The sequence below is a fragment of the Betta splendens genome, chromosome 9 (assembly GCF_900634795.4).
Source record: "Betta splendens chromosome 9, fBetSpl5.4, whole genome shotgun sequence".
In the NCBI taxonomy this organism is placed as follows: Eukaryota; Metazoa; Chordata; class Actinopteri; order Anabantiformes; family Osphronemidae; genus Betta; species Betta splendens.
Window position 1 is genome coordinate 8,184,342 of NC_040889.2, and position 22,917 is coordinate 8,207,258.

Below are 22,917 nucleotides of genomic sequence, written 5' to 3' on the forward strand. Positions count from 1 at the left end.
CTGATAAGCGTGTGCTGCGTTAATCTCAGAAATGGGCTTTCCTGCTGTTGCGCTGTGTTTCTCCAAGGACACAGTCTGAGAGACCCAAACTGCTGCAGCTCTTCATACGAGGGGCTGGTTGATTGAGTGTGTGCACTTGTCTGTGTTTGCAATCTCGTCTTGTATAAGTCTCTGGCTTTTAGTGACTCACCTGGCCTTGATTTTTTTTGTTCGGTTGGGCCCACACATGTTGCTGTTAAAATGCGTGTAGGTCTGCCATAATCACGTCTGCATTTGCAAAGACACAGACTGCGTCTGACCTGAGCTCCACCTGAGGAGCATGCCTCGTCATATTTTACCTCCCTTTGTCTTTGACAGATGGCTCAGCTCTAAAAGCTTCTGTCCGTGGTGCTGAAGGCTGGCCTGATGTATGAGCGTTAGGCCCTGTTTGATAAATCCGCCATGTCACTCTGCCTATGACAACCATTCATCATGCTTGGCTTTCTCATGCGAAATATTCGGTATGCTGGATAATTCAGTAAGACAAATAAAATGGGAGTCCTGAAGCCTAGACTCAGCTCTATCCCACCCCGTGTTGACTTTTCACTACTGTACTTTATCTCTCTGTCATAGGGACACTGTGTCCCTGTCTAAGCAGGGATAGCAGCAGCTGTGGCTCTAGTACAGTGACTATATTGAGACCAGTTGAAGGACGAACATGTTCTTAATGAGGCGACTAATGAGTTCTGTTCTTTTGTTGCTATGATTTTTTTTTCCCAGGGTGAGGACGATCATTCAACCATTTAGCTGAAGTCTCATGACTTTCCCCCTGCGGGTTGACTCGAAGCATTTTTTTTGTTCTGTACCACTTGGTCATTATCAATAATTTGTTTTACATGGCTGCAGTTAAAATGTCAGAGATGAAAGTCACAAGACATTTCAGAATGACCCAAGGTTAGATGGCAACACAAAGAGAAAAGATCTTACAGCAATTATCATGACAAACATACGAGGAAAAGAGAGTGAAGCAAAAAAAGTACGCAGTTGTTTGTAAAAGATGACAATGACATTTATTTTTTTCTTAGCACTTTTCTTAATTAGTCTGTTGTGCCCATTGATCACATATAATACAGTCAATATAAAAATGGCTTTTGAACTTTACACCCAAAGCAACAACAAAATGTTTCTTTAAAATATGTATGCTAAAAATACTGAGAAAGTATTTGCACTAAAAGTACTGGAGAATAGCTTGTGATTCTGCAATAATGACATGGCCATGTTATGCTGCGGCTGAGCTGCTCCCTCCGTTTCCTCTGTTTACCTTGTGTAGTTCTTGTTGTAGGCACTTACCAGAGCATAACAGACTGCGACAACGCCTCAGTATCCTCAACCTGTTACATCTGTATTTGTCCAATGTGTCCGCTTTGTTTCCCAGTCACCGATGCAATGAGAACTACACAGCATAAACAGCCATTTGGCAAATGTCCTCTCTAGATACTCATTTGGTAGCTGAGTTTCATTAAGCTTAATGTGACGTTGTAATCAAAAGTAGTCTGCTCCTTGCCTTAATTTAAAACCCATTAAAACTGTGCAGATACAGAGGATTTGTCATTACATCAACTTAATAGAATATGTAACAATATTTCCATGAAAAACCAAGAATCCATCTTTAAATAGAAAAAGGGGGTATATTTCATCAAAAGGCTTACACCATAGTCACTGCTGTTTGTCTACTCTACTAAATCCCTTTCCATTATAGACAGGTGTTATTACACTATCTCTAACTCGTCTATGGATGTTTGACGAAGCACAGACGGTATTGCTTGGGACCACACAGACAGTTCCACAACTCTGAACACATTAACAGTCAATTACAAGAGAGTTGGTCATCGTCATCGCCATCGCCATCGTCTCCGCTTCCTATTCCCTGCCTGCACTTCTGTGTGTACTGCAGCAGATGCCCCTTCCTGCTGATGTGAGCTTGGTTTGATTAAATGGTTACAAAGCCACCACTTCAGCTATGGTAGAATCTGGGAGAGTGGGTAGTTTATATTAAACAGTTCCATCCCAGTCCAGTAATAGTTTTGCCAGTGTGTCTGAGCTGGGGACAGTGGGTTTGCCTTTAAACAGTTCTGGAGGTCTGTCCACTCGTGCCCATGGCCTTGTCCATCCAGTGTAGTGGTGTGTGGTGCTCTGCAATGCTGCGCTTCTTAAAAGGCATTGTCAGATACATTTATGACTGTGGCTTTAACTTCCACCCCACTTGGCTGTCCCTTACCGGAAACCCACAGCTTTGTGAAGAATGGAGAGTGAAGATTAGTAGCTTCCAGTGGTGTCAGCGAAGCTTTGGACTCGCATTTCCTTATATTCCCATAAAGGTGGTGACTCCTCAGAGATACATAAACAAGCAGACAGGCTACTGAAGTGACAGCCATGAGTACACCAAAGACAGTGATTACTGCTCCGTCCCATTTTTCTGTGTCCGTAGTTGCCAGCTCCAATCCATTGGTTGTGACATTTAAACATCTGTAGTCGTGGTTGTGGTGGATGGTTCGGACGTCCACGCAAACTTTGTACTGAGTGGCGGGGCTGAGATTGGTGAGATTGTAGACTTGGACATCAGAGGGAACCCTTGTGGTAAATGCCATAGTGGGATGACTGGCGTCTGACAAGGTGTACAATTTAATGTTAGGAACCAGTGTGCCAGGGCCAGCCTTCCAGGAGACCAAGATTGAGTTTGTCCCCACTGACTGCACTACAACAACTAGAGACCCATTTGAAGGTTGGGGAAAATACCCATTCACTTCTACTGAAACAGATTTGAGATCAGCTCCCACCAGATTATGGGCAACGCAAGTGTACAGACCAGCTTCATTTTCTGTTATGTCATAGATGTCAAATGTTCCCTCTGGGTGCATGTAGAACTTGTCAGACATGGTGTTAGGCAGGACCCTGGTACCAGATGGGGTGATCCAATAGATGTCTGGCTCTGGTTCAGCAAAGGCCCGACAATGAAGCGACACTGTGCTCCCGTTCTGTGCCTTAATATGCCCAGGCATGCTTTCAGGAGAGATGAGCGGCAGGCAAATCTCCATCATTTCTCTGAAGTGCACCTGCCGCACATGCTGGCCCTCGTACTCCGGAGGCTCCACACAGTACAGGGAATCGGGCTCCATGAAGCGAATGTTAGTCTTGTTCATGTTCATCCAGCGGACTACGCAGTCACAGCGGATGGGGTTGCTATGCATGCTAACCTCTCTGAGATTAGGGAGAGACTCTACGGTAATCCTGTGGAGGGCACTGAGCGCATTGCCATTTAGCATAAGGGTTTCCAGGCGTGGTAGTTTGTAGAAAGCATTAGGATGGATATAGGAGAGTTTAGGGTTGTTGGTGGCTTCAATTTTGGTGAGCTCTGGGAGGTTATTAAGGGCAAAGCTGTCGATGGAAACTAGCTCCGGCATGCTGTTAATCCCTAGTTCTTTCAGGTGGAGCATATCCACAAAGTCACCTCTCTGTATCCTTGCAATGGGATTTTTGTTTAGATCCAAAAACTTCAGGTTTTTTGCATTCTTTAGGGCGGAATGAGGCACCTCTGGGAAAATATTATCATACAACGAGATGCTCTCTAAATTATCAAGACCGGCCAGCGCATCATCGGGAAGCTGCGTCAGGTTCATCCTGGTGAGAACTAGACTGCGGAGGTTACTGAGAGGTTTGAAGTTCAGGTCATCGATAGTAAGAACTGGGTTTTCACCGATCATCAGGATCTCCAGATTTGGCATAGGTTCAAACCAGTCCTTCTCAATGACCTTCAGCTTGTTGGAATTGAGGTGGAGCCGCACAAGGTTGCTTAGACCCTGGAAAGCCATCATGGAAATGAGGGAGATGAGGTTATGATTCAGGTAGAGCTCTTGAAGGCTAGCTGCCTCCTCCATGCATCGCTCCGGCAACTCTTGTATCCAATTTTCCTCCAGATGAAGGGACAGCAACTGAGGAAGGTTTCCCAGATGGACATCACTGATAGAGGATAAGTTGTTTTGTGATAAATCAATCTCTGTGATATTGGGCAAGTAATCCAAAGCCTTGTCAATCTTGGCAACATTGTTTGTTTGAAGTAATAGTACTTGTGTGCCCACTGGTAACTTTTCTGGCAGGCTAAAGAGTCCCAAATCATTACAGTCAACTGTCTGTGCTTCCATGTAGACTGAACTGGGAGAGAACCACGGTCTAATCTCACATACACAAAGCTTGGGGCAATCAGGCCTCTCCTCAGTGGCCACAACAAAAGAGGCCATGGCCAAGCCGACGAAGAGACGATCCACGAATGACACGTCCTTCATATTGGACCGATTCCCTCCAGTAAGAAATTGGTCCTTGTAGATTAAGTGGTCTGAGCTGTTAGGGTCACAAAAAATAAATCATTTGCTGTAGCTGCTGAGGCGACTGACTCACCGCCTCTGCCACCACCACCACCACCAACTGCAGCAGTGCTCCTTAGGGTTTCTTTGTCTTGCTGTGTAGATGCCCTTGGATGTAATGACCAATCAATCAATGTTGCCTGTTGGTGTCAGAGTTCGAGGCCGGGGCTAGAGTAGGGTAGACCCAAGAAAAAGAAAAAAATGTTGGATGAGATTATAGCTCACTAATCACGTTCATAGATATCCATGAAGACTCTGCTCTTTAAAGGCGGATGTTCTGATTGTCGTTACTAGCTTCCAGAGTCCTCAGCCCAGTCCATTCTTACCTGTGTAAGACAAACAAGACAGAAAAACACTGCTTCAGACAATAGTGGTGCTTACGGAAGGCAATAGGAGAAGTTTCTGACCATATTAATATTTGTAATAGGCACACTGATACATGTTGACATTTATATACCTCAAGAACAATGAATTTTTATCTGCTTGACCTTTTAGACTTTGTCGTGGGCATATACCGCATAAGCGCCTACAATATGGCATCAGTCCTGATGTTAGATGTGTGTTACTGGCTCAACAGAAGGTTTCATTAAGGTTCCTAAATGGCAGACATCCTAGGGCTTAAGGATTAGCCTTTTGGGCAACCTGCTAAGTCACTTAAAGATGCCAGTCACTATAGCAACAAGTCAACAGGCTGCCAGTAACACAAAGCATGGAGAGAGTCAGGCCTCACGTGCAGACTAAGCACTTGGCCCAGATGCAATTTGCACCTGTTTGTTAGAAGATGCTGCAACCCAACAGCCCTGGAAATTAAAATGCATTAACGTGTTGACACAATTAATCTTTGTTCAATCAACAAATCTACGCACCAATAGAATCTGCATTTCTGCAAAATGCAGGCGGGTGTGGTTTTTGTCAGCGGCCAGAAATCACTTATAATTAGGTAAAGGCCTTAACAGCTCACAAATAAAATCAGAAGAAAATGCACCGTTAGATCCTCTGGTCAATAATGAAAGATACGTAAACCTTGCTGCAAATCTTAAGCAGAATTTTGTCCTCATTTTTTGAGGACGTCAAAATGATGGAGACCCGATTCACTTATTCATGCTCTCTATATAAAAAATATACGGTACTTAAATCCATAATGAGCCACTGAATAGAGCCATATGAGTCATTGTCACTCACAGGTGTTCAATGGTAATTTTCATAGGAACATTTTCATCATTCATTTATTTACATTGTGAGGGAATAAAGGACATCAAGCCATAATGCTAAAGCATGAAATGGCAAATAAATCCACCCAGTGACAAATTTTTGTTCAGCGTGGCAGAGGTGATACAGTTGTCACAGTTCTTACGCCAATAAATAACGCCAGCATGAAACCATTCTGGCTCGACGAGTAAATTATCACATGCAGAAAATTATAAATGTAAGTATGATGAATGCTCTTATATGCGAGTCAGCGCCGCTCCTACCCTCCTATTATTAATGCGCTTACTCTCTCCTGCTATGGGAGAAGCGCCGCAGTTGAAGTGTACCATGTAATTTGTCGTATGTAGCCATCTCTTACTGAACAGATGGGTTAGATGGTGCTTGTGATATTTTGGGCCTATAGGAGCACGCACCCCATCACGGGAACAGTCAGGAGAGACGGGATGAAATGGTAAGAATCAAGACAAGTGTGACGGCAGCTGGAAAGCAACAACAAGACGAGAGAGAGGGGAAAAAACAGAAATGGTTCCATTCCAGCGCCCGCGCTGCTTTTACCTCAGAGGCCACAGGGGAGCTGTGAGGGGGGGAATAAAATTAAATAAATGGAAAATAAAATAATAAATAAATACATGAATATTTCTGAAGGCTGCAGGTTGGCCTACTGGCAAAGCCAAGCCGCGGGTTCATACCTCTGTTACTGCACTAGCTGGAAGGAGGAGAGAAGAATTGAGGCAGGCAGAGCAGAGGGAGAGTGGAAATGAAAATGGGGGGTGGTGGGGATTATTTTTTAAAAGCACCTCGCGCTTTAATAAGCTGCAACACCCAGAGCATTCTGATAAACAGGGTTTAGCCTCCGTCCCTCAGCACTGGCTCCTTATTGTGGGCGATGCCGTTGATCCCTTGCCCTAGAAACACATGCCAGATTCTGTAATTCAGCCTCCAGCGTTGGTGTCTTACCTCTGTTCACTATGGCTTTTCTCTTTAGTAATCACAATTACCAGTAGTGTAATGTGCTCAGGTTAACTGTTATTGCAGAGCTGCATTGTTCAGTCCCATTAGGAGCCTCTAACAAGCTGTGCTGTTACTTATTTTACCAGTGATAGCAATTGTGCTGAGAGGATCTATTTTTGCTTTCAAGCTCACACACTCAACATAGAAATTCTAAGCAGGCAGTGTTCGTAGTACAGTATAGAGGTCACTCAGCGGTTAAACATTGTACTTAGAATGACCTTATTTTATATATTAACTGGTTTACCTTCCTGTGTTTTTCCTCCATTTTATCCAAAGTTACTCAGATTCATACTGAACCATTTAGTTTTATCCTCTGCAATGCAAATCAAGCCAATACTGTATTTGAAATGGAAATTTATTAATTCATGCAGCCGCTTATCATTGTATATATTAGACGATGAGAGCAAGCATATTTTTAAAATGAAGGAGGAAAGAACTGTAGTCTGGATGTAATTCAGAAGTATGTATTTAAATTGGGTTTCATTTACAGTCTCCTGGGTGTCAGTGAAGGGCTGGTGGAAAAAAACACTGGTAGTCGATAGCAAGGAAGGGCTGACTGAATAAGAGCTGACATTGTGTGTGGCAACGTGTCTGATGTGGCGAACGCAGAGTCTTCAGGCAGGCAGGCAGGCTGGGCAGAGTCGCGTTGAGTCAATGGCTGGGTTACGTAACTAAAGGGAATTAAAGACAACTGCAGTGGCACGTCTGTGTACTGTAATACAACATTCTGATTAGCTGAATAGATGCAAATATATACCTTCTGCTAAAGGTATTGTTCTGTCGTATGTTATGCTTGAGGTAGATACAGCATACTGTAGTGCACTTCCCCACCAACCTACATCATTTTAAGTGAGCTGTCCTAATCATCTACAGGCGGCTGAACAGGTAAATTGCTATTTTGCCACTGCATTATGTGAGGCCCAGTAAAGAAGCAGTCCATATTCTGGGGGGCTTTACACCGTGACTGCTGTGACTATGCAGTTCACACACCACTTGTACCAACTTATTAGTACAATACACACACCACCCTGCTCCTCTGTAGAGCTAATTTCCCACAATCCATTGCTCAATTGCCAGTAACTGAGGTGGAGTGAGAGGGGAGAAGGGAGAGAATGGATCTGGAGGACAAAATGACTTGGTAGAGGAGAATCTTGTCATAGTAGCAATGGTGCTGTATTAACCCCTGGTGACCCTGAGTATGCTGTCATTGCAGGAAATATTAGTCTTAGAAGGACAATAAAGCAGAATTAGCCAAGAAAGAAATGTGGTCAATATGATTTGGACAAATACAATTTAAAAGATGGATGTTTGTAATCAATTCCTGGAAAAGCCCTGAGAAGACTTGAGAAGAGAGATACAAACACCTGGCAATAAAACCTAGCGAGCCTGAATTGGATCCCCTTTCACCTAATGTCTGCATCAACACACTGAGCCTAAGCTTTGACATTTGTTCAGGCAGCCAATGGAAGCCTTTCATAGGTCAGGCTAAGGTGTTCCTGCATAGCAATAACACAAGTTAGTTGGAGGCTGTGGGAATTTTGAAGCCATGTTCTCCAATGCACCTCCCACATTTGCAGGTTGACTGCGTAGCCCATAGTCTTTTTCATTTCCTACGGGTTTCCTCATTAAGGTCTGTTTCTGTCCACCCGACCCGTCTATAGGCTCTGCGCTCGTTTACCTCTGCCTGGTTTGGTAAACACTGGCTGCTAAGCTGCTCAGTGTCCCACTATGCTCAACAGCTGGCCAGACGCCCACATTGTCTATTTATTGCTGGACAGAGAGTGCACTGTAGGTTTTTGGGGCTTTTTTTTATAATTGAAAACATCTACCTATACTGAGCTATGAGCTGCAACTTGCTTTAAACGTGGGGAGATAATTATTTTATTTGTTATTATTTATTTATTCATTTTCTTTTATAATTATAATACTATACATATAACATTCTAAATACAGACACTTATGCAGAGTTAAATATGTAAATATTAATGGCGGGATGTTTTTCAGCCCATTCTTGCATCACTATTAAAATTTATGACTATTCCTACTGATAAGCTGTTGAAAACTGACAGTGCCATTGCATCACTGCTACAAAGTTCTGTGTCTTTGGTTCTTATTAGTCACAGATTTCACTCTTAATTATCATGACATTTGACTACCGGAAGCTCTCCTCATTCAAATTGTGGAGCTCACTAATATAAAATAGATGTTAAAGTGATTTTGTAATTCTGTGTCCCGTGTTTATTTGCTCTCATCTGGAAGTGAGACCGGAATAATCATAATATACTTATGACGCGGTTACATTTAAGAGGTTCACCCGCTATGAAGGTAATGGTTTTTCCACTTAGATGTTTTCAGGCCCTGCTTTCCCATCGGACCACTGGGAGCATTGTAGCTGCTCTGGACAGTAATGGCACAAATACAGTTTGATTAGGGACCAGTGAGATATGACCACTTTAAATGAGTGCGTGTTCACAGTGGGGGCAACAAGCGTTGGACCTGGTGGCTCACACTGGTCAGGCAGAATTGTTTGTTTAATGCTGTTTATTGGAATTAGTTATAAATCCTCCCCTGCATGTCACAGTGCTTGGATGGTTGATTGCTCCGTCCCAGGCCGCACACTCATCGGTGGATGTGTGGCGACACGTTGTGAGGACCAAAAATCAGCTAATGCTCCGCCTGCGAGTCCTGTGCGGGTAAAGGGGAGTAGTGACATCTGAGATGGGGAATAAGTCTTAATGTTGGCTTTGTGGGGGGCACGCTGGCCCCTGGGAGATGATTAGGAGGCCTGTATGGTTTAAGTGGTAACAAGGCAGTATGGCAACTGCTGAGAGGTAGACATTACGCTCACACTGGTAAAACTGGGTAGAAGACATAAAGGTCAGACGTAAGTGGAAAGTAGGGCGCAGCCGAATTGCCTCCTCTTTCAGGAGAATAGCCTGTGCATTATAGAAATGGTTCAATGGGAATTTTGATCCACTGGTAATAAGCCTCGCGAGGCTTTCTTCTTCAAGTCATCCGCTCTCACTCACTCTCTCTCTCTCTCTCTCTCTTTCGCTCGCCCTTTTTCTACCGCGTTCCTCTCTTTCATTTGCGTTTCCCCGTGCTGTTGTAGCCCATCTCTTTTCATATACCTTTTCCACTTTATCCCACTTTTTCACATTTTGTCTCTGCTCTTCAAAACCTCGTGCCGAACACTTCTTCTCATTTTCCTTATTAGCATCACAATCCGACCAAGACACGCAGCGCAGAGGAAGTAGGCATTTCATTTTGTCTCTGCATACTCAGCCTCCCGTCTTCCTTCCTGGGCATCCTACTGTCCCGTTTCTCATTTGCTCTTGGCCTAATTGCTTTCCCAATTCTTTTCACCCCCGCTGTGCTGAATATGTCTTTCTGCATACCTGTCTGTCTCTGTTTCCTAATTGCCAATCCCCATGTCGAGCCGGAGTAGCGTCTCAGATTTTTTTACAGATTATGTGAATGGTTAAAAGATTTTGTCTATGTTATAAATAAACTGCAAGTTTTGCAGCATACAGTACATCCTGGGCAAGGGTGCTTCTCTGAGCATTTACTGTCTCACTCCTGCCCTTCACCTCATTGATTTACTATTATATTTTCTACAAGGTAAGGGAGAGTCCATTAAAGGAAGCCTTCTATGCAGTGCACATGCATAATGACGCTTCCTGTATGTACGCGCATCCCAGTGCCTGTGAGAGTGGATGGCAACCTTTCCCCTTACATCTGCACAGTATGGCCATCAATCAGTGGCAAGTCGGCTGTTAATGTAAAATCAATGTTCCAAATTAACCATGGGACCCCCCCGACTCCGGTGTTTCAGCTCTCTCCTGGACAAGATATGCCCTTGGGCTGAGTGAGGGAGAACACGCACGCGCACACACACACACACACACACACACACACACACACACACACACACACACACACACACACACACACAGGGCGGCATTGAACACTACAGCGTTGCTCCTCTCAGATACAGGAGACAAAAAGAAAAGGTGCATGCATATGTGTGCGCATACATGCATCATTCCCACACACGGCATTCGCTGGACCACGTCTTCACGGAGACCTCAAAAAGCACGAGGCAGACGTAACGCACCACACAGTGGAGGAGCACGGCTCGGTCCCCCCGTCTAATTCGCATAGTGCTGCATCTATTAAAATTAAGCCAAGGTATCCAGCTTACGGCCGACGCTGATAAGGTCAAAGGCGTAGCGAACATTCCAATACTTATTTCTCCCTCAACATAATCACACTCACTCTTGACAAAAATCTGCATAATGTCCCGTGTATAGCTGCTAGCCAGAATGAAAGAGAGACGTATGGGGGGGAGTTTGGGCAGGGGGAATGGAGCCAGCGGCATATCCCTCAAAGTCACAGCCAAATTGAATCTGCAGGTGCAAATGCGGCATGTGTGCTGCCTGTAAGATGCGCAGCTATCTATATTTATATGAATAATATATGGCTGGTCAAGGTGCCACCAGCCTGCAGGGAATACATTCCTACGGTAGACAGAATCAATCATTATATGCCACTGAAATGCTTTTATTGCTGGCTTGGACCTCTTTATAATGATTTCACACTGTTTGACATGGGTCTTCTCCTTCTGTTTTCATTCTGTTACTGCTCCACAACTGAAACAGTCCAACGATAAGTTTCTGTGCTCCGCAACCGCGCTTCTGCAACAGAATGACCGGCTCGGTTGTGCTTTCTTTGCATTTTCCGACGCATCCGTCTACGCTACGCGGACGCGTTCCCTGAGCTTCGGCGCTGCGCCTTCGCCGGCACGTGGATATTTATTTCGGTCGTGTGACGCGACATCGCTCACTCTCCGAGCTTTTCATTAGCGCGCCGATGCCCCGTACGTGTCAGCCTGAGCGCGGGACAGATGGGCAGCACAGCCGCAGCCTTTAGACGCCGTCCGCTTCCCTGCTCGCGTTTGAAAGTGCAGTATGGGCATATGTCTCTATCACGTCCAACTCTCATATAAATCTGCAAAACGGCAGACTAATAGGTTAATAACTTTGATTTATGTGTGGGAACGTGGGCGTCCGTCTTTGTGTTACTTATGCACGATGATTCCAGTGAAGGGTTCCAACACAATATGACACACACTCGAGGAATTAGAAATGGGTCGGCCTAATAGCTAAAATGCAGATATATGAGTAAATGTCACTGGACACAAAGGAGGTGTCGCATCCCATTCTGACCTTTGATGTGCGGCGAAAATACCAAAATGTCATGGATGCTGGCATCAAACTGCGTTTTAATCCTCAATCCTCCTTTTGGTTCTGTTTTTGCTTCTTGGTGTGTTTTCATATACTGTACTTTGCGTCCACCACAGTCCAGGCCACTAGGTCCAAAACAAACATGCAGACCACTCTCTCCCTGCTCCTTCTACGCTCTGTCAGTGCTTATTCCATTTAATGGGTGCCTGTATGTGTTTGGGAACAGGATGCTATCACAGAGCCTATGCTTGGCTGCACAGGCTGATCCCCTGCAGCCGTCTTGTGAATATGTTTACATGCATTTCACTCAGGAGCCTTGATAGATCCTTGGGCATCTTGTTATCACTATTATGGGGGGAAAAATGCATCTTGATTTTGATGACACAATCGTGGGCTCCACTTTAAAGTAATAGCAGCGTTTGGCACCCACACATCCCTTCACCTCGCAGCAACCTGCTGCCCTCTGCCTATAGAGGGATGAATATGGAACACCCACACTGTGATGCCTGTCATGCTCCGCAAGCCTCCTCAAGGCCACTGCAGGCACAATACCTTTTACACCCCCCCCCACCCACCACCCCAACCTCCTGCTTGCTGTTTCACACGCAGATCAATAGGCAATTTGCAAAGCCACTTGCTTTAAACATATAACATGTTGTGGACATGTAATATTAATTTGTTTTTGATGAAGCTTTGCACATTAGTGAATAACTAATTCTGTTCCATCATGGTGGCAAACTAGAAAGCTGCTCAAAAACTGTTTAAAAGGATGTTTTGCATAACAGGAAGCAACAGCTTGATGTAAAGATTTGGAATATTTTCCGGCTTATTTGTGAGAAACAGGTGGCAAAATGGTACGAGACGTTAACAGAGTTGGCCGATCAGCAGGCAGTCCAGCAATTAACAATAGAGTGGGGCTGATCTTCAGTGCGTGGGCTGAGGCTTTCTCTGGGTGCCTCGGTGGCTGATGTGAGAGCATGATGGCTCTCGTGTGGCATTTGACTGTGCTTCATATTGAGCAGCTGCTTTGGGTGAGTCATTCGCAGTGTGGGGACCAACATCCATGGTATCCTTCCTGGAACAAGCAAGTGGACGCATGCACACGCGCTGTTAACATGCATTCGCACAGAGAAGACGTCAGAGTCTGCCCACCCCCCTCGGTTAAAATCACATTTCTCATTAGGGGCCTATTGTTTGTTTGCCTTTGAAATATTTATCTGCTGGGTGACATATTTTAGGACAGAGAAGAAAAAGTGTGATATAAAATGGAAGGAGGAAATGGAGGGAGGGAGGGGGGGCAGAAAAAAGAGGGTAAAGAGACGCCCCAATGCAGTTAAGGGATTAGAGAACTCCCCACCCCCTCACCCCCATGTGTCTCATGAGCAGGATGCATGGGTGTGTGGGTGTGCAGACAGGTGAAGCACTCATTCTGCATGCGCCCGAGATGCCCCCTCGTAGCTCCGTTAATGATGCAAAAGCCCTGGGTGCAACGTGTCAATATGGTTATGGAAGAAAAGGATCCTCTCTGTTTTGGGGGACGTGCGGTGGCGTTCAAAGAAAGAAGAGGGATGTCACTCCATGTGTCGCTAACGACCGGTGTGTTTGCAACAGGAAGGCTTCAACAGAGGGGAGGATGGAGTGAGGAGGGGGACGGGTACCACCATTCCGTGTGTTTCTTGGAGATGTGTCTGATGTGCGCTCACTAAGCAGAACCAGGGGACATGAAACCGCCACACACACACACACACGCACACACGCACACACGCACATACACACGCGCTTCAAATTCACTTCATTCATTTGCGCTTTCAGTTCGAACGGACTCCATCGCAAAACCGCTCTGCTCGAGGCGCATCCTGCGCCGTGGCGTCAGGCGGGGGTTCAAGGCCACTCACTATTCATCGATACGTTCGCAGAAATTCTAGAATCCGCACGAGTGATGAATAGATGGCGCGCTGTAGGAATATGATGCATTACTTCAATTACGAGATCGCGCGTCCCGCAAAAAGCCCAGAATCACAGATTCCAGGCGTTCTAAATTAACTTGGAAAATGCGTCGCGCCGACGCAACCGATGTGGATCAAACGACAAAAAAACACATTTCAGGAGTAGCAGAGGAAACTTACCCGATTTCAACACCGCCGTCCTCAGAAAGCTACGCGCCGTCTATATTCCCATCAAGTGCGGCGCTCAAATGGCAAGAGAGTCCCAGCGCGCCACGCAAAACCCGTCGGCGGCGCGTGGCGCTGTTATTTTCACGCGGCTGAGGAGCAATTAGTTGTTGTGTCGCCTCCGACGCGCGGATTCAGTGTGAGCGCACGAAGCGAGACGCACAAGTCCAGGAGCGAGGCTGCGGAGCGCGCGGACGAGCGTCATGCGTTCCCTGCGCCCTTCCCTTCCCTTCCCGTCTTCGCAGCGGCTGCTAAGGGCGCATCTCTCCCCTCGATCAAGTGTCAGGCGGACCACATAGACGCGCCGCCGTCTCCTCAGCAGTCATTAATACGAGAACGAAGCCCGACTCTCCGGAGAGCAGCCAATAGCGTCAGAGACGCGGCCAGGCGCACGCAGCATCCCTGCTCTGGTTGGAGGAGAGGAGGCGTCAGTCATATCCCACAAGCCTGTTCTCGTCTATTTCTTTTTCTGGTTGTGAAGCCCGCTGCAAAAAGTATCCTATTACCAAAAATATAAATACAACAGTGGGCGTTATTAAAATAAAATAAAGGAGAAAACAATGAAGCTTATCAGTATAAAACCATTTTTCTACATTCACTAGCAATAATTGATTTAATATTATTAGAGCTTATTCATCTGTGCCACAGACGTCCAAACTATTAAAAACACATCAGTGAGCTGCAGTATTAGTGGATCAGTTTCTGTCCTAGGAAGCGAGCAAAGTGGCAGTTTGCTCACATCACGCCTCTGCTGATATCAGCTCAGAATACAGTGAGTGTGCTTCCATGGACCCGTCACAAGCAATGAGCTCCCCCGCTGCGCCGCGCTCAGGCGCCGTAAATCTGTGGCAGGTTTGTAATCCACAGTTCCATGCAGCTGTGAGGAGCTACCAGAGAGGTCCGGAGTGTAGGAAGTGACAGATAATGAGTGGGAGGAGGAGGGGACCGGCGCCGTGGACGTCCTTTGCAGCTGATCCCATGCAGAACAACTGACCCTGTGACTCTTACAGTGGCGACTGTGGCGCATCTGGAAAAATAGTAAAAACCTGCTTCACTATTACACTATTGTTCTACTGTAAGTGGTGGTGAAATATTATTACTACACGTCTCCCTCTGCACATTTATATTCAGTTTTACTGGCCTTTCATTGTCAAACTGCACTGCATCAAAATGCAAAAACAAGCAGAAATAACGGATCCTAAAGTTGTTATAATACACATGTACTGTGTGTCACCACTTCCTAGCAGGTTTACTAATCGCACCACTGGCCCAAGGTTGTAGGAAGTACTAAGGCGGATTCTGGCCAACCCGTGACTGCCCGGCTCGCAGCTTCGACTCACATTAAGAAGGACACTTTTTGCAGTGCAGGGGAATGAGGGGGAAGGCAGCACGCAGGAAAGAAAATGGATATCTGTACCTATTAGCTCCAGAGCTCCCAACTCAGATCCCGGGAGGATTGCTAACACAATGTTCTACAAACTGATGTTCCTGGAGGTCAGGCAGGGTTATCCACAGCCGCTGAAGAAGAGACGCGGCTCATCTGTCAGCACTTGGGTTCTGATCCAAACTGCTGCTACTGGAGGCTGTGTCTCATTTCACCTGGGCGAGTGCTTAATACAGTATACTTAACCTGACCCCGCAATGCTGTGTTCCTCTGTCAGCTGCCGTTACTGCGAGGCCCAACATGAGGCACCTTTAAATCTCCAGTACAAATTAGACATTTGATGTAAATTGCCTGAAATAATTTCTTTGAAAGTTTACTCATAAGCTGATGACCTTTATGAATAAATACAATGCCACCAGACTATTTAGACAGCCTACTTTAATAGGATTCGGATGATTTTGCCATGCCCCAGGTGCTGCTCACTCAAAATTGAGTAATTATGCAGTTTTCAAATTTACTCTTGCTTTGCTTATTTTGCATTTTTCATAAAGCTGCTCAAAATTTGAATTTGCCCGTGAAATGCCCTTTTAACAGACCCCGCTTTAATGCTAGTGGTATTAGAAAATCCACCAGCCTCGATTTCATATGGTGCAGGAACAGTAACACACATAATAGTGAGCCTGAAAAGACCTTGTACTTTGTCTAGCGTATTAATATCACATTACAGTTTGTTGGTGTGTGTGTGTTTCGTATGAAGCAGTGTTGTGTAAGTGTGAGAACCATTAAGCGCCGTGTGAATTCAACTAAAATGCTCCTGCTTCACACTTTTTTGATTCCCTCTGTTTGACAGCTTCGCCAGCAGCCTCACAAGCTACCTGAAAAGGTGTCACGTGTTTATAAATAGAAAAATCAGACGTGTGCCATCAAAGCTGTTTACAGGCACATTTTTGTATGAATTGATGTTTTTAATATGACAGGAATGGATTTGTTTCTCTCGGATGGATGAAGCAATGAGTGTGACTCTAAATGTTTTAGGAGCCCTTTAAAATATTCAAATGCTCAGTAGAATAGCGTATTTCATTGACAGCATTGTTTTAAAGACTGTGTCTGGACATTTGAAGCCTTGCGTTACGTATTGTGTTGGTGCCCCTGACCTGTGCCGTTACCTAGTCCGTCCTTTTCCACAGGTCACAGGGCAGCATTCCCCATGTTCAGAGGGTCTTACAGTAACTCTGAATCCAAAACCTTGACACTGTGGCATTTGAACTGTGCATTTACACACAAATGTCCAGTCGCCTCTGAAGACGTCTGAAGATAAAATGATTATTCTACTTTGTGTGGTGTTGACACAGGAATCAAATTCAAATGTTTGTTGACCTGCCTTTTAAAGGCACCATGCATTATTATTTACACGTGAAAATTACTGAGCAGTAAATGCTATTAAATAGCAAAAACAACAAAGTACAGGTGAGAACAGCCGTGTCTGAGTCTGTACCGTGAGAGCTTGTTTGCGCAGCTTATAGCTGATGTGATATTTATTTTATTCTGCGGCACAACCTTTAATCCTGCTGTACATCAACATTATTAAAGCTATTTCAGTACGTGTAAAGGTGACTCCGCTTATATTTCTTTTTTATTATTCTTGCCTCCAAGTTTCCGGGTCCATTATTAAAGAGGAGATTCAGTAGGTCCTTCAGAGAGACAAAGGAGCGACTTTTTAAGAAGGAAGCTATGTTGTATAACGTCTTTGCACTTCTTACATTTTACAGTTTAACATCGTATTTTGTCAAAGTCTTTATTTCTATTCATGTGTGGAATATAGTTAGTGACAGAGACATGGAAAAGCCTTTTAGCACGTGTGCTTTCTAGTTAACTTTCTATACATTAAATCCTTTCTTAGGCGCAACTGTGCAGTGCTTGTAAAAGGCTGGTGAATAATTAATGTCTGTAAGTCTTGCTTATTGTTCCTTAAAACCAGTGTTTAGCTCTTATATGCATATCATTAATTTATAATATGATGCACTGTACAATAGCTGCCATAATAATTCAGTGTGTTATTCTTAAGTGTTTTCTTAGAATAATCAGCAATTAAGGCTCTTTTCTTGGGTCTTGTGATTTTTTTTCTTGGATGCTTAGGCAGGATGGGCCTGCTGCCACTTTACCTTGAGCTGATTTTGCTTTTTTGCCTACGAGGCCGTCTTACCTTGGACCTTTTTATCGTATAAGTTGACTGCGGTGACTTTACACCTCATGAACCCAGTCAAGGGTGCTTTGAGCACCCTATAAAGCCTCGGCCTCGCAGTGTCGAGGTGGAGCTGGGGCTCTACATAGCCAAAAAAAGCTGAATATCACCCTGCCTTAGAACCATGCATCAAATCTAATAGTATAAAAATACTATTTTGGGGAGGGAAGCTTCCTGTGAAAAGGCCCGAGGTGTTTACAGTGTGAGTTATGTTCTCGCTCCTTCTTGTTTATTACAGAGTTTGAGAAATATTCTGAAGGCGTTTCATGGTGACATTTTGTGATGTGTTCCACCAAGGGAGAAAAGGCCGTAGAGGGCAGTAGAATTTATTGACTGAATTTCACAGTTATAAATGGGTCTTTTACAAGTGACATAAAGAAAATGATGTGTTCTCTGCTGAGGCGGTGGAGATCTGTAAACGAGTTCTGTGTACTGCCAGCAGTCATGGCACTTGTAGTGAGTAAAGTTTCATTCAGTGCATTATAACTTTGCTTTTGATAAATACTGTGCATGGAAGTGAAGATGAAGGTAGAGCATTTAAAGCACCTCAATATCTTCTTCAACAGACAGTCTTAGCCACTAGACAGTCTGTCTCCAAGCATTGTGTTCATTCTCCTCAGGCACTGTATGAACAGCCTGCATTTGCATATGTTTTGCAAAAACCTTAGACTTCCATTCTGCACTGAAGACAGTCTATGGGGGGGATCTCCAGAAAAATAATCGTCTCCAGAGAGAAGCTGCATACAAAGAGACCAGTGTCTATGCGGCACAGTGTTACTCAAACAATCCATATCCCTCACAAAATCACCCCAAGGCTATAACGTCTTCCCTCATACTGCTGCGGTGTGAGGAATTCAGCTGCACACAGCAACTGCCGACTGCTTAGAAATCAAGCAATTTCATCAGGAGCGGAGGCTGAAAATGCTACTTTCCTGCAAACTTGGAAACTTATTGCGGCAAACAAACAACCCGCTGGTGTAGAGGTGCGACAGAGCGTCTTTGAATGAGACAGATCGGTACCTAAGATTCCTCAAAACACAGTCAAATGATTGAAGGAAAAGATGGATTCATTTCACACAAAGCAGATTTCTCTCATTGATAATAAATAAATAAATAAATAAATAATAGATAGAAAACGTACTTAAAATATATAGTATAATAATCTGCTTTGTTGTATCTTGGGGTGGAGTATATTTGAATAACTTCATGCGCATGTACTTTACAGTGTGTGTACACTTCTTCACAGCCATAAGCCTCTGCCAGTCTTTAATTTTACGGTGTACTTTTATATCACAGGTTAAATGCTGATTTATTCTTTATTGATGCACTATATTTTATCATCTTTAGAGGCATCGTAATCTCAGTCTGGCCACATCTTAATCTGCTGCTTTGGTTCAGATTAACGTGACTAAAAACACTTAGACGCAATTTATCACTTTTCTTTAAAGCCGGGCTCTTCTTAGGTCAGACCAGCTGTGGACCCATGACTCTGCCATGATTAGCTCTGATTTCAATCTATTTCTAGCTAATCACACCCTCTGCAATAGCCATGACGTCAACAATTACCCCACGTGGGTGCTTCTTTAAATATTAGCTAAGAATCACTGCAGGTCTGGGCTCACAGCGTCTAAGACGGAACAGGCAGCCTAGGCTTTGGTTAAAGCCCCAAAGAAACGTCAGCCGAATCCAAAGCACGGGTCTAAAAAATCTCATTATGTTCTTGTGATGGTTCCTTCACATGCCAGGAAAAAGGTAAAAAGAAATATTAAATTAAACCTGAAGTCATTTTATAAACGTGATGCATGGTGTGAAACAGATCCTCACAAATTGCTGCCTGTGCACATGCAAACAAGCTCTAATGATGAAACGAACGCAGGACCCTGAATGAGTCATTATGCCACAGTATGCGATGGCCTACTTCACATTAAAAGACAATCTTACTGTTGCATCAGGCCAATTTACTTCATAATGATGACAAAAGAAGAGACAGTGACAGGGAGCAAAACAATGAGGGAGCCAGTTAGAGACGTGTCACGTAGCTGCACAGAACTCGTTCCTCTGAAGCAAGTCAGAAATGCTTCAGCGGCACCCACACGCCTCTCTCTGAACCGCCCACGCACTCGTGCACGCACTTCACGAGCAGGAACGCGCTCTTCCGAGTGTGGTCAAAACAGCAAGCCGGGGATCGTGCTTCAGATGATGATTAAAAACCGACGCGAAGCAGCCTAATGAAGAGCCGTTCTGCGAGGTCCATCGCTCTGCTAATTGTGTCCTCTCTAAACCGGGCTCCACCTCCGTCGTTACTGCAGGAACACCTGACCACCTTCCTAATCATCAGAGTCACCGCTGGCAAGTTGTGAAGTGATGGACACACAAAGGCAGGATTTCACATCTGCCTAGTAGCTGTCGATGGCACATTAATGTAGACACGCTGTGTCCTGGGTCTGTACTGTACTCTGTACTGTAGTGAGCTACACTCACCACTTCCTTTACACGCCCGCCATGCCTGGATACGGTTGCTAAGCTATTATCACAGAGGCTAGCAAGCAATTTCTTTTCATTTTTTTAGTCATATAAAGTATGAAAAGCGGAGACATTTTACAGTAGGTGCCTGCACTGACTGATGGGCTCGGCTCAGCTCCTTTCTGACCGTCCACTGAGGCTGTGCTTCTAGTGCCCTCGTCTAAAAGACCGCACGTCATAGGCGACGCATTAACGCCCGACTGTAATCCCCATGTTTTGCAGTCAGAGCAGAGTTACCATTTGTATTCTCCAACATCCTTCCTGCTCCGCACTTAACTCCTAAGCTCTGTCTACAACACAGCAAAGTTTACAGCATGAAAATGAAGTTTTTGTCTTTCCACTGTGAGAGAACGCAGGCTTAGGAATATTGCCCGAGGATGTTTCATATCCCCACAGCCCTGACCGCGCACTCTCTGCTCTCTACTCCTTCCTTTATCTCGTTCTCTATCATTCATCTTTTCGCTTTATCTCACTATATCTCTTCCCCTCTCCTCCTGCTCTGCCTTTGAAACTAACCTGGCTCTCCTCTCCCTTATCCCCACTTCTTATTCTTTAACTCCTCTCTACACCCTACTGCATTCTTCCTCTGAACACGTCTTCCCTCTTCCTTCACTATTCATATCACTAATGTGTTTTTTTTCTTTTTCCTCTCCCTGCCTATCTTGGCAAGAGTGCAAGCAGGTCTCTCTGTGCTTTCCAGGCCTCCCATCTCCCTGTCAGCCCAGTTGCATCCAGTGGAAGAGGCAGCACTGTCACTGCGGACAGGCTCCTGGGAAGACAAGGCAGAGCAAGCAAAAGTCACAGAGAAGGGGGATGGAGGGTAAGAGGAGAGGAGGAGAAAACATGACACAGAGGAGTGTACGGATGACAAGTCGCTTCATTTGGGAGTTTGGGGGAGTGAGAGGGCTCCGGGGGGGAGGGAGGGGAGCGCGACACCAGCAGGCGTGCAGCAGAGGAACTTATGAACTTATCATGACTCCTCAAACAACATGGCCGACTGGGCGGCACAGTGGGCAGGTGTTGCGCACGTCCAACTTGATGGCTAAATGCATAATTCACTTGTTGTTTACATGAGCTCACTCTCACCCGTTGTTTGAAGGGCACACACTTCATGCGTTGGCCTCACAACTTACTGGTTGTCGGGTTGCATCAACGGGCGAGGTCATCCCAGTGTGAGTTATGGATTCTTAGTTCTTTATTTAACAGGCTTCTTTAAATCAGAATTGTGTAAAGCCTTAATAAGTCATTAAGCAGCACAGTGTCGTGGTGGTGCGCTGTACATGCAAAGAGACCTGGGCTCAAATCCCAGGTTAGTTAGCATGTTCTCCTTATGTCTGTGCAGATTCAGTCAGAATAATCCACGTTCCCTCCATTGTTCCGAGACAGGTTGTCTGTCTCTAGGCGCCTGATGACCTGTCCAGGCCTATCAGCTCCTGTAGGACTGGCTCCAGCACCCATGTGATTCCTCTAGAAGTAAAGATTTCTTTTTCTAGTTTATATTCTGTATCCCAACATTCATTAAACAAAGCACTTTTTAAAACTTCCTGACGACCCCTTCCCATGCTTATTACTTTGATATGCATGTAACCCCCCGATCGCTCAATTTGTGTTTGTCTCCAAGACACAGCGGAGAAAGATTAATTATTTCTCCCCCCATAGCGTGAAACCCCCTCTAGCTTTAGCACCACACTTCTGATGAGATAATTTGACCTGGAGAGCGGGGAGTTGAAACGTTTGTGCTGTGAAGCAACTTGATTATGAGGCTTTCATAACATTGATCCATAGAAGCGTCTCTAAAAGGAGACAGGAGTGACGTAACCACTTACTGTAGCTTAGTATATAGTATATATATAGTGTCCAAAGCCAGTTTGACACCAAGGTTCTGGAGTTTGGAGCCCTGCAAGTGTTTTTCATCCATCATTTGTATTTTAGCCTATGATTTTTTGCTTCACACTTTATAAAAGCACTGGTGCAGAAAATGCTCTTATACTGTACCACTTTTTACCTGCTTTATCAGTTTCTTTGATGATGGAGGGTGTTTGTCCTGTATGTACTTAGGTAGGAGCCGTGCGTTTTATCCAAATTATCTAAATAAGATTAGAAAGCACAAGCTGAGAACCGCAACAGAAACGGAATTGTCGTCTCTGCACATGTTCCCGCGCCTTCCACCTTTCTTATTAAATCGAGTGTAGTAAAGCTGGAGTGTTGAACATTTCATGAAATGTCTTTATAAGATCTACTAGCCTCAAGAGGAAACAAAACACACCTGAGCCCCTGCACACAGCTGTTGAATGCAGAAAAAGATCTTATAATTCTTCCATCTCTCCTAGAGCTTGGAATTAGCTCATTTGTGGCAGTTTATAAAAAAAACACAACTCTTTTATAAGACAAGAAGATTTAAATAGAAATATATTAAAACAATCTTCATCTGACACATCTTATCTGTCAGAAATGAATCAAGGGATCATTTTGGGTTGTAAAGTAAAGTTGACCTGATGTCTGCTGCTTTGCTGCCACTGGCGCAGCAGCAAGTAGAACCAAGTTTTAGAGGAATAACTGGTTGGAAGCCAGGTGTATCTGACAGCTCCCGCTGATTTCACCTACTGTGATTGTTGCAACAGCGGGTTTGTTAAGGATAAGAGGATGTTTTATTTTTTTTTTCTGCTCCTCGCTTCACCTCGCCTCGCCTCCATGCACAAACAGCGCCTCAACAAGCTAAGTACTCCCAGTTATG

The 22,917-nt window shown here is 44.7% G+C and overlaps 2 protein-coding genes across 15 annotated transcripts in view; one reads left to right on the forward strand and one right to left on the reverse strand.

The window, feature by feature from the left end:
• The window catches only part of cald1a (caldesmon 1a), a 224,633-nt gene that overhangs the window by 96,050 nt on the left and 105,666 nt on the right, over positions 1-22,917 (forward strand). For 7 of the 13 annotated variants that reach the window (XR_008695500.1, XR_008695499.1, XM_055511184.1 and 4 more), the window contains exon 6: positions 20,854-21,003. The exons of 5 other annotated variants lie outside the window; for them this stretch is intronic. Coding sequence is in view for 6 of the 8 variants with exons in the window: in XM_055511184.1 (XP_055367159.1) it covers positions 20,854-21,003 (150 nt within the window). In the remaining 2 variants the exon portion in view is untranslated. The remainder of the gene's footprint in view (positions 1-20,853; positions 21,004-22,917) is intronic. One more of the 13 variants, XM_055511187.1, reaches the window with a different exon arrangement.
• Positions 1,024-14,448, reverse strand: LOC114861263 (leucine-rich repeat neuronal protein 3). 2 transcript variants are annotated; one of them, XM_029160256.3, is made up of 2 exons: positions 13,990-14,448; positions 1,024-4,565 (listed from the first exon to the last, which is right to left on the reverse strand). In XM_029160256.3, exon 2 carries the CDS (start codon positions 4,317-4,319, stop codon positions 2,190-2,192), a length of 2,130 nt encoding a protein of 709 aa, XP_029016089.1. In that variant the 5' UTR covers positions 4,320-4,565; positions 13,990-14,448; the 3' UTR covers positions 1,024-2,189. The 2 variants fall into 2 exon arrangements, with proteins under 2 accessions (XP_029016089.1, XP_029016088.1); XM_029160255.3 differs by having other exon boundaries at positions 1,024-4,723.

Excerpts from the sequence above, each read along its gene's own strand:
- LOC114861263 (XM_029160256.3), bottom strand. The coding sequence starts at position 4,319 with ATGAAGGACGTGTCATTCGTGGATCGTCTCTTCGTCGGCTTGGCCATG.